This window comes from Drosophila elegans, unplaced genomic scaffold (genome assembly GCF_018152505.1).
Source record: "Drosophila elegans isolate 14027-0461.03 unplaced genomic scaffold, ASM1815250v1 contig_149, whole genome shotgun sequence".
Classification (NCBI taxonomy): domain Eukaryota; kingdom Metazoa; phylum Arthropoda; class Insecta; order Diptera; family Drosophilidae; genus Drosophila; species Drosophila elegans.
This window is the reverse complement of record NW_024545513.1, coordinates 11,423,413-11,434,440: the sequence shown is the minus strand read 5'-3', so window position 1 is coordinate 11,434,440 and position 11,028 is coordinate 11,423,413. Positions and strand designations below refer to the sequence as shown.

General features: G+C 40.3%; 2 protein-coding genes across 3 annotated transcripts; one reads left to right on the top strand and one right to left on the bottom strand.

The window, feature by feature from the left end:
* Positions 1-69: 69 nt before the first annotated feature.
* On the top strand, positions 70-4,003 carry LOC108137197 (heparan-alpha-glucosaminide N-acetyltransferase). Its single transcript, XM_017258783.2, has 6 exons — positions 70-472; positions 580-731; positions 1,239-1,360; positions 1,487-1,661; positions 2,393-3,054; positions 3,311-4,003. The coding sequence occupies exons 1-6, from the start codon at positions 329-331 to the stop codon at positions 3,796-3,798; spliced, it is 1,743 nt and encodes a 580-aa protein (XP_017114272.1). The 5' UTR covers positions 70-328; the 3' UTR covers positions 3,799-4,003.
* Positions 4,004-4,115: 112 nt separating this feature from the next.
* Positions 4,116-10,267, bottom strand: LOC108137179. 2 transcript variants are annotated; one of them, XM_017258757.2, is made up of 4 exons: positions 10,145-10,267; positions 6,906-7,435; positions 5,448-6,557; positions 4,116-5,388 (listed from the first exon to the last, which is right to left on the bottom strand). In XM_017258757.2, exons 2-4 carry the CDS (start codon positions 7,131-7,133, stop codon positions 4,846-4,848), a joined length of 1,881 nt encoding a protein of 626 aa, XP_017114246.1. In that variant the 5' UTR covers positions 7,134-7,435; positions 10,145-10,267; the 3' UTR covers positions 4,116-4,845. The 2 variants fall into 2 exon arrangements, with proteins under 2 accessions (XP_017114246.1, XP_017114247.1); XM_017258758.2 differs by lacking the exon at positions 10,145-10,267 and adding an exon at positions 8,318-8,437.
* Between the last annotated feature and the right edge of the window lie 761 nt (positions 10,268-11,028).

The window sequence follows — 11,028 nt, the reverse complement described above, 5'->3', positions numbered from 1 at the left end:
TATCACATCTGGCAGCTCTTTTTCTTCGCTAGTTTTTCAACACTGCTCTTTGTTGCTTCTGTTGTGTTGTTATTGTTATTTCCACTTGCGATTTTGTTTTTATTTTATTGCGCACTCGAAATTGTTTTGTTATTTAGCCAAGATCAAAAAAACTAAAAGAGCTCTTGAAATGGTGCAAAATGCAGCGCACTTTAGTTTAGTTTAAGTTGTTCGCTCGTCGTGTTTGTGTGTTCTTAATTTGCAAATGTGAATGAAAATTGCCAAAACTGCATACAATCTGCATAAAGGCAGCAAAATAGTGTACTAATTGTAATTGTATAAACAAAAAATGTCGCTATTTGTGGAATATACAGAGCCCAAATGGCGAAATTTGGATATGCGCGCGTTGTCCGTCGACGAGTTTTACCTGTACCTGCGATCGGGTTTTCATAAAGAGAGTTACCTGTACTCACTTTCCGACGAGTGCTACACGGTAATAAATAATAATAAACAATATTAAGTAATGATACGCAATCGGTTTCACTTCCAATTACTTTTTGATTCGATTTATTTAATCGCTTTATTTGTATTTTATTTTAGTGTCCGTATTCCAAAGTGAAAGCTCTGCCCGCTGCGGACGTCGCTGCCGGCGTCGCAGTCGACGTCGCTGAACCGTTACGTTTGAATTCGGCATTTGGGCTCAATTTTAAAATATACGAACATGATCAGGGCCACTATGCCTACGACAATGTGTGAGTATCACTGTACAGTAGGCACTCGATAAGGCTAGTTTTTGCTTAAAACATGTACAAATATTATTTTACATAAAATCACATAGTCGAGTGTTTAGTGGAATAATATAAAATAATATCCAGTCCTAAATTAGAAAACCAGTTTGTTGCTCTAAAAACTTATTATTATTTATCATGGGAAAGAATGATTCGAGAATGAAAAACTAATACAAATTATTATTATTAAATAGAAATTTGGTCTGAAAAACATAAATGAAATAGAAAAATTGGATTTTAAAATCAAAGAAAACCCCATTTCCTTCTGAATCAAAAGCCTATCGACCGTAATTTGTAAATAATATACATTTTAAGGCCTTCACCATGTTCGGAATAGCCATAAAGTACTGTCGAGTATGTGATTTGCGTATGTGTGTTAACTAGTTTAAGCGAAACTACTTAACTATGCATGCCAATTTGCAAGTACACCTGTTCTTTGCAAGTTTTCAAGTTTAATCGATTTCCCCGCAGTACGTCACTTTGTTGGCTACGTCGCACCGATCTGCAGGAATTCGGCGTCTACAACCTGACCCTCCAAGCGAACGGGACCTGTACTTTCGCGGTGGACAAGGCCGGTGTGCCCATTAATTATGGTGAGTGCTTCTCTATTAGTCCCCACTGGTTCGTTATCCGTAATCCGCAAGTGCCACATAGCACTTGATTGTGCCACTTCAGATATAAACATATTACTTATCGGCATAATATACCCTTATCCGCAGCATTCCTGGCCGTATTCGTTTTGGTTGCCGCCCTGTTAATCACATTGAAGCTCGTGAGTTGCGCCTGGCGATGCTATCGCTACGATGAGGCCACCGCCGCAGCCGATAGTATCGGAGCAGCCGCCACCAAGGCCACCCAAAGGAAGCGCCTCAGGAGTCTGGACACCTTCCGAGGGTAACTAAAGGCTCTAAACGATCCCCAATGGGATCCACTACAAACTTATGTTACTAGAGCACTAATTGTCTGATTAACTTGATTACATACCCCTCTTAACACATATTTTGTATGTGATGTGATGCATATATATTAAAAAAAAAAGAGTTATAAATAGAGTAGGATGGTAACAGGAGATATTGTACGAATATATATATATATATTCCATGTGATTTATGTATATTTATAAATAGAGTAAATTCAATGGCTCCTGATATCACTGAAAGTTCTTAATTTGACAAACATTTTCTATATGATCTATAATAGTTATAGATAAAATAAAATGGAAAAATACAAAATATCTTGTAACCAAAGATATAACTAAGTTTATTCAATTCGACAGATCCATTTTATAGGATTAAAAAATACACCATTAAATATTAAACTTAAAGATCTTTTAATTGGATATAGTACTCTATTTTATCCCTAGGACATATCTTTTTTAAAGACAGCGATCAAACCAGATCACTATCCATTAAAAAGTTACAAATTCTTAAATATAGAGCTTTCAACTTAAAATGATTAAAAGAAGAAAATAATTGTTATTTTATCTTATTTCGGTTTTGGCTTTAGATATATGCAGACATTATTAAATATATAATATATATATATTTTATTTGTAATTTATAATGAAATAATATTAAAGTGGAATCTGTTTACCCTATTGATCAGTGATCTCCATTCCTCCACAGCCTCTCCATCGTGCTGATGATCTTCGTGAACAGTGGCGGCGGCGGATTCGCCTGGATCGAGCACGCGGCATGGAACGGATTGCACCTGGCCGACGTGGTGTTTCCCTCGTTCCTCTGGATCATGGGCGTGTGCATTCCGCTGTCGGTGAAATCACAACTGTCTCGTGGAAGCAGCAAGGCCAGGATCTGCCTGCGAATCGTGTGGCGATCGATGAAACTCTTTGCCATCGGACTGTGTCTCAACTCGATGAGTGGCCCGAATCTGGAGCAACTGCGTCTCATGGGCGTCCTGCAGCGATTCGGAGTGGCCTTTCTGGTTGTGGGTGTACTCCACACGCTGTGCAGCCGCCGGGAGCCCATAAGTCCACAGAGTTCGTGGCAGCGGGCCGTCCACGATGTGTGTCTCTTCAGTGGCGAGCTGGCCGTTTTGCTGGCCCTGGTGGCCACCTATTTGGGGCTAACCTTTGGCCTGCGGGTGCCGGGATGTCCGCGTGGCTATCTGGGACCGGGTGGCAAACACGACTATGTGGCCCATCCGAAGTGTATTGGTGGTGCAGCTGGCTATGTGGATCTTCGGGTGCTGGGCAATGCGCACATCTATCAGCATCCCACTGCGAAATACGTCTACGACTCCACTGCCTTCGATCCGGAGGGAATTTTCGGTTAGTTGAAGGGCTCTCACAAGTTGGTTGTAAACGATGCAGCCAAGTAGCTTTGCTATTTGCCTTAAAGAAAATTCTAAAAAAATACCATTTTATGCTGAAGAATTCGCGTTATTTATTGCAATGATTTTAACATTCAGCGCGCGATTATTTAAGATAGTAAAGATAGCAAACATTTTATTTTGGTTTGCCGCTGCATCGTTTACAACCTGAGAAAAACACTTCTTGATTAAGCTGTTATTTTGCCAATTTGCAGGCTGCATTCTGAGTGTGGTGCAGGTGCTCCTTGGCGCCTTTGCGGGCGTAACGCTGCTGGTGCATCCCACCTGGCAATCGAGGATCCGTCGCTGGCTAATCCTCAGCGTCGTTTTGGGCCTCATTGGCGGCGCTTTGTGTGGATTTTCGCGTGAAGGTGGCGCCATACCCGTGAACAAGAACCTCTGGTCGTTGTCCTTCGTCTGCGTCACCGTGAGCATGGCTCTGGTTATCCTGTCGCTGCTCTACTACGTCATCGATGTGCGGGAATCGTGGAGCTGGTCGGGCCATCCCTTCACCGAATGTGGCATGAATGCCATCGTGATGTATGTGGGACATACGGTGATGCACAAGATGCTACCCTGGCACTGGAGGATCGGGGAGATGAACACGCACTTCATGCTCCTGCTGGAGGCCACGTGGAACACCCTCGTCTGGGTGGGCATCGCCCTGTATCTGGACGCCCAGGAGTTCTACTACAGCTTGTAGGTCGCTCGTACAACAAAATCTCCATATGCACAATTCAATTGCCAAATACATTAGCGTTTGTATATAGTGTGATTTTTACAGATGCTTTGCCATCGAAGCACAAAAGACCATGAGAAATGTTTTAGTATTTGTATAACATAATTCCGAATTTTTTATCGTTGTAAGAACACAAATTAATATCAATAAAATATAAATCATATTTAAACGAGGATTTTTAATACAATATTATTTTGTACAAATCTGAATTAAAATACCCAAAGTAAGAAGACCTTTTAGTTGATTTTCAATTATTTTATTTGTATTAAGGTTTAAAAAACATTATCTTGTAACACACTACGGTTGTTGTTTTTTTTTTTTTACTTTGTTTAGGCATTCCTAAGGCTACAATTTGTATGTTTCTGTGTGTTTGAGTGGTTTTATTCGCTCTTTCCCCCTTGCTGGCGGGGGGGAAATAAAAGGGGGGCGAACTTTGTGTTCAACTACAGACTACTAGGGCACTGAACTACTACACGTCCAACTAATGCGGTAAATCGCTTTTAAAAATGCTCTCTGTTTCGTGTTCAATCCGTTTCATTCCGCTCAACATGGTAACGTAAGGATTGCGCAGACGATGACTAAGTTGGGCAACTAGACAAAAACAAGTCATTAGGCTGGCTTAAATCGTATGTACATAAACTAACGTCTAGGATATAAAGGTGCATTTCGCGAAATGTTAAATATTATGCTTAAAAATGATATGGGGGAGCTGCTGCTTCGGCTGAGTATCCTACAAAACAATGTTTGTAGAGGGTGGGGGGGTAGATGGATACAAATAAATTGCGTTGATTGTATAATATATGTACATTATGCACTGCTTTGGGGCACATCTTAGATTAAATATAAACGTTGAGATAAAAAAATGATGCATACAAAAAAAAAAAGGGAGTAAAAGGGAGCTTGGATCTATAACAATTGTAACAGGGTCGGGGGAATCCCTGCCAGACGCTTGGCATCTCCTATCTATCTATCTCTCCATCTCCATCTCTCTCTCTTTCGTTTTCGTTTCGCTTATACGATTTTGGCTTCTGGAGGAGGAGGAGGTGGAGCAGGTGGCTCCGTCGTCGTTGTCGTTGTCATCATCGACGTTGCCGTTTGGGCAACAAATTTGGCGGGCTTTATCAGTATAAATTTGGGATTTGGCACCGCCGTCACCTTTTTGCCCACCACAGTTGTTGCTGGCGTTATGGTCACCGTGCTGGGCGCAATTGCATTCATGGCAGCCGTTTGATTGCTCGCCGCCAGCGAGGATGCTGGCAAAATGGTGGTCACTCCGTTCTCATGCTGAATGCTATTGGCGCTATTGAATATTGCACGCAATTTACTGCTATTTCCCTGAGATCCACCTAGCACATTGATTTTGAGAGGAGCTCCTCCACCACCACCACCACCACCACCAGCATTAGCACCAGATTCTCGCTGTTGTACAATCCGTGCGGTAAACTCGTTCCCCGCCAGCACGAGATTTTGGGGTTGACCAGCCAGTGGCAGACCGCTGGCCAGGATCAATTGCATGCCACCCGTTGTTGCTCCACGCAGTTTCCACTCATCTTGCTGAATAAACGAAATCACAATTGTTGTAAATGCCTTTTAGATTGCAAGCGAAAACCTACCGTTGGTGGACTAACAGACTTGCGCTCCAGCACATGCTCATCGAATCCCGAATCGGATGAGTTGTCGTTGAACTTGGTGGCCACCGAGGAGGAGGTGGAGCAGTTGGAGGAGGAGGACAGCGACGAAGGTGATGCGGCGCCAACGGATACCACTTGCGACTGTGATTGGACAGTGGCATTTGACTTGAGGATCAGCGACAGATTGGAATGTGGCTGCTGTTGCTGCTGCTGCTGCTGGCTATTCGTTTCAGTCTTGCTCAATGGAATTGGACTTATTCTATGGATATCGCCCTGCGGAAATGACTCCGATTGTCGTTTGAAGAATAAATGGTGCTTCTTGAGTGGGCCCATCTTTGGTCCCTGGCCTTGAACTTGTGTCGCTGGCGGTGGTATGGAGTTGGGTCTGCTGATGGTCTCCATTTGCTGATCCTGATGATGATTCTGTTGATGCTGCTGCTGCTGGAGCTGAAGCTGCTGGTGCCGCAGACGTTGGTGCTTCTCGCAGGGTTTGTACAGCTCCGGATCTATGATGTAGCAACAACTGCCGAGGGATAAACTCTGGAAGACCACGCCGCAACAGACCTCCAGGCGTACGAGATCGCTGTCCTCGAAAAAGGGCACATTGTCGATGGCTCGTCGATGCTTTTGCGGTGGCAATTGGCGGCGTCGCTTACTTCCGGTCAGTTTGGGTCTTTTGCTGACCTCCGCCAAGGTGCCGGAAATAGCGAGAGCAGCGGCCGCAGTCCGCTTGCGCGTTTGATACGGAGCCCCAGTTGCTCCAAAGGATCCGGATCCTGACCCTGATCCTGGCATCTGCTGTTCGTCGTCAAAGCTTTCGTTGGAATCGCTAGGTTGATGGTCGGAGGTAGGTGAAGTGCTGCTTGGACGATTGATAGCACCGGAAACTAATGGAGATGCTACAGTTTGAGAAGTCGCCGTCAACGCCGTCGCTGCTGTTATCTTGCCCTTGCGATTCTTCTTAAAGATCTTGGCAAACTTCTCGGGCAGGAATGATGAGTTGCCATTGGCCTTGGCCTCCGCCTCTGCGTTGTCGCGCTTTTTCTGTTTGGCCAGGGATTTGGTTCCGGGTCCAGCACGGGCATCCACCACCTGGAAAATGCGAAGAGTAGGATGATTAGTTGAGGAAAGACTTTGTTTCGAGGGAAGAAGGTCTGTTGTGGTCCTAACATGCTACTTTTTATTTCATAACAAAACTTAACTTAAACTTTCTCTTTTATTTAGTATTTCAAAAGAAATCGAAATTATTATGATGAGTTTATGATGAAATGATTTAGAGGTTTTAGTTCTCTATAACCGAAGTTCTTAGAATTACTAAGCACTTATCTTCATCCCAAGGATACTGATATAAAAATTAACTGGGCTAACGAAGAGTCCTACCAAAACCGAAATCCCCTGGGATACTGGGCATTATCCTATGATCCCCGCAACAATACTCACATGACCCCAGTGGCGCTTGCTGCCGACGGGAAGTCGCTTGTACCGCTTGACCAAAAGGACGCAGGCGTTGCAGATCTCGCCGTTTCGCGGCTCGTGGAGATTGAAGCACTGCATCGACTCCTTTTCGTATTTCCGGGAGGCCGTGAATCGGGAACTGCTCGATTTAGCCCGGCAAATACAGCAACCATCGGCGGACCGATAAACGCGCGGTTTATGGAAGTTAAACATTATGGTTTATTTTATTCGGGTTATTGGATTTCTAGTGGATACTGCACAAGTTCTACGGAGACTTTTCGATGTTTTGTGCTCTGTTTGTTTGATTTTTAAATGGATTTTTAACCGTTTTGAGTGAAGAGACTTGCTTTTTGTTTTGTTTTTTAGTGTTTGTGTTTGGTGTGTGCTGCGGCAGTGTTTACTGTAGTTGTGTTAGTGTTATTTGTGCGCGGACATTCTGTTCGTTTTCGTTGTTCTGAGCGCGTACATTGCCAACATCCATTGCCCGGGCTTCACTGTAGTTAACTGCATTTGTGCTAAAAAATAAATAAAAATGAGAACAAATTAGTTACCTAAATAAAGCTTGAAGTTTATGAGATACATACGTAGTTTTATGTTAACTACAGCATCTTAAAATTTAAATAAAATAGGTATAGAGTTTAAACAGCTGTTTCGTAAGTAGTGTTGATTAGCGATTACGTTTTACTGACAGCTGATAATTTGAGATAATAATGCTATCGAAAAACCGCAAAACAAAAAACCATTTTAAATTGTTGGCATCAACCACATAAAATATCTTATCAATAGCAAGTGGTGTAATTAAATTTAGCAAACATGTTTTAAAGGCAGTTCCAAAAAAAAACCAACAACAATATAAACGGGGGATCAATGGGGGGTGTGCGAGCGGGATAGATAGTTAGGCCACGCGCGTGCCTCACAAATATATGCACAATTTTATTTCTGTTGCCTGTGTGTGGATAAATGCAACATTTTGTTGTTCTTTTTGGGGGGGGAATTTTATAAACAAAGCGCAAAAAGAAACAAATACATTAAAAGCGCGTTTTTTTTGCTACATTTGTATTGGTACTTGTGTTAATGCCCCTCTCCCTTTCTCATTCGCAACAAGGAGAAAATGAGAGCGGCTATTTCAACCACTTCTTCTTCTTCCAGGTGCGTTGGTGTTGTCGTTTCTTTATTTAATTTGTTGTTTTTTTTTTGGGGACACTGATTTTTCCAGTTTTTATTACGATTGTATGTGTACATACACATATGTGTATTTTATGCACCGGCTGTATTTTGCGTATGTATTAGTTGTCTCGAAATTCACTCAATTTTTTTGAGATAAAGTGAAAATGCGGCTAATTTAGTCGCCTCTTCTATTATTAGCATGTTTTTGCCACGAAGTCATTAGCATTTACCTTATAAACACACACACTGTTGTTTAGACTTAGTTAAGCACTTTATTTTGTTTAAATTTAAGGAAAAGCGGGGGAGAAAGACGAATCGCGTCTGCACGCGAGAAACACAAAGGCGAATTGAATCGAAAAAAAAAACTGACGAAAATCGACGCATGTACGAAAACGGTGAACAAAGCGAATGCAGCGATAACGCGAGCAGCTGAGCATGCCATCTTGCTCGCACGCACGGTGCGTACATGTGTGTGTACGTGAGAATGCGCGCAGCAAAAGCAACAGCGAAAAATTCCGGTTGTTGTGAAAAAAAAAAACAAAAAATAGGACGTTACAAACAGAGACGGATCTAAAAGGGGGCCGGAAAAAAGGTTTTAAGTCAATTTAAATGCATAATGAACTATTTAAAGGAAAAATGGTAATGGTAAAATGGTAACTTCTATAACCTTGCAAATGTAAGGCAATTGTACAAATTCCAATTCATTATTTGAATTTAATTTTAATAGCTGAAGACATATAATAATAATATAATATTACAGCGCCCCGTAAATGTTCATCACACCCGCCACTGGTAACAGCAGGGTTGCCACCTGAGAATAACAACAAAAGAATGCAAATTAAGAAATATGCTTATATTCAACGTCTTTTGTTGATATTCTTTGTTTGCAACGCAGCGAGACTGATAAAGATAAAGCTGAAAACGTGCAATGCAGCTGTTGTGGCCTTTTTATGCGCTATTTATAGCGTTTTTATTGCAGCAACCACATTTCCTCCCCATCGTTTTTATTTTTTGTAATACGTGACCAAACACACACACGGAGGAGAGGTGGCAACCCTATCTTACAACCATCTGCTTTACAACACTGTAAATATTCATTGTTTTTATTGTTTTTGTTGTTTTGGTTTGCATTCTCTTCCTCTTCTTCAAGCGGCGAAAGTGGCCAAAAAAAAGCCGAACAAGGGGCAAAAACAACATGTTTTACATGTCAATATACATACTTACGCACGAGTGTGTGCGTGAAGCGGTCTACGTGCCGAAATAAAGTAATATAAAAAAGCCCAAAAATAAACTAGGTCGCTTGTTGCTGTTGTTTTTGTAATCAAAACAAATTGCAATCCTTAGATATGTGTGTATGTATGTATATGTAAATTGTAATTGCGCTTGTGTGTAAGCGACGCTTGACTCTTCTTCTTGCGAAAATAACAAACTGTACTTGTGCGAAATTGAGCATGAAAACAGAACAAATTAGATGGAGAACCTATCAGAGATAGGAACAATAAATATAGCATTTAAATAGCAGCTGGCCTTGTTTTTGTTTTTTCACGGAAAGTGAAAGACTCTGATTGGAATTCTAATAAGAATGTGCAAAACAGGTGCGAACATATAACGGTACAAAAACACACATTCACAAAGCGTAATAGCAAAGACAAAAACAACAAAAAGCCGGGAAAAAAGAAAGTAAAATATATGGATTTTTTTTGAAAGAGAGAGAAAGAAAAAGAGAGAAGAGCGGCAGTTAAGTAATAGATTTTGCAGAGAAAGCGCGCGCAATAAATGCAAGAAAACAGAACAATGTACATATTGTATATATTTTTGAAGCATTTCCGCACAATTGTTTGAGTTTTTTCTTGGAGTTTCTGACATTGGCAAGGTTCAACATTTCAGTTATCTTTAATGAAGGTCAGCAACGAAAAACAAAACGAAAAAACAGCCACATACACAAGTACATTTGTCCTCACACAAACACACACACACACACACAGGTACGCGCAACAACTTGTTGTCATCTGTTTAATGTTTTCTTAAATTATGAAATAAACACTTTTAAGGTTTACCTTTATCGCCCTTTTATCGTCTTTTTATCACTCTCTTAACACTCTTTTAATTTATCACTTTTATCACGTTAAATTTTTCTTTTGCGCTCTTTTCTAAAGGTGAGAAATATTAATGATAGCATCGATTTTTTTTAACATTGCTAATATGGGTGGTTAGTAGGAAGTCATCGATGTTTATCCACCTCTAATTTTGTATCCACCACATATCGATAATTGTGTCTCTGCTAACAGCGGAAAAAGAATATATTTACAAACATGGTTAATAACTCCACTAACGATAGCATTCCCAACCAAAACGAGCTTTAATCAATTCACTGTGAAAAATGCCGACTTGGTTTGCGAAATTATGTGCACTGAAGTTCATATTCCTATAATATTTAACATTGAAATGGGCGAAAAAAATTAACAACGTTAAAATCATTAAATTCAATACAGCTTTTTGGAAAATTAAATACAGGTCCCTTATTGCAATCTATCGGAAACCTAATCTTAAAATCCAAATAATAATCTTAAAACAAACATACATATAAACAATAATAATAATGTAGAGCAAAATATTGTTTTTATATTTTATTTACCTTGCTAATTTTGTTAATAAGTTTTTTTTTCATTCATCGTTAGCTGGTACCGTTTTCTAATTTAAAAAAGTGCAATTGTCTACAGCTGGTTTAATAAAAAAGTTAAATTATTGGAAAATCATACAGAAACATAAATGCAAAACGTTGACATTAAAAAGCCTTTATATTTTCATATTTATCTTATATCCAATTTACACAATTATTAAAAAAAACATATTTTTACAGAACATTTATTTAAATTAAAACAAAGTAGAAAAATCATTTAGAAACATAAATACATAACGTTGACATCTAATAACCTTTCTT

Coding starts and splice junctions, on each gene's coding strand:
- LOC108137197 (XM_017258783.2), top strand. CDS start 329: ATGTCGCTATTTGTGGAATATACAGAGCCCAAATGGCGAAATTTGGAT. Junction 1,361..1,486: donor CGGTGTGCCCATTAATTATG/GTGAGTGCTTCT, acceptor CCTTATCCGCAG/CATTCCTGGCCGTATTCGTT. Junction 1,662..2,392: donor AGTCTGGACACCTTCCGAGG/GTAACTAAAGGC, acceptor ATTCCTCCACAG/CCTCTCCATCGTGCTGATGA.
- LOC108137179 (XM_017258757.2), bottom strand. CDS start 7,133: ATGTTTAACTTCCATAAACCGCGCGTTTATCGGTCCGCCGATGGTTGC. Junction 6,558..6,905: donor GCAAGCGCCACTGGGGTCAT/GTGAGTATTGTT, acceptor CGCATTTTCCAG/GTGGTGGATGCCCGTGCTGG. Junction 5,389..5,447: donor AGTCTGTTAGTCCACCAACG/GTAGGTTTTCGC, acceptor TCGTTTATTCAG/CAAGATGAGTGGAAACTGCG.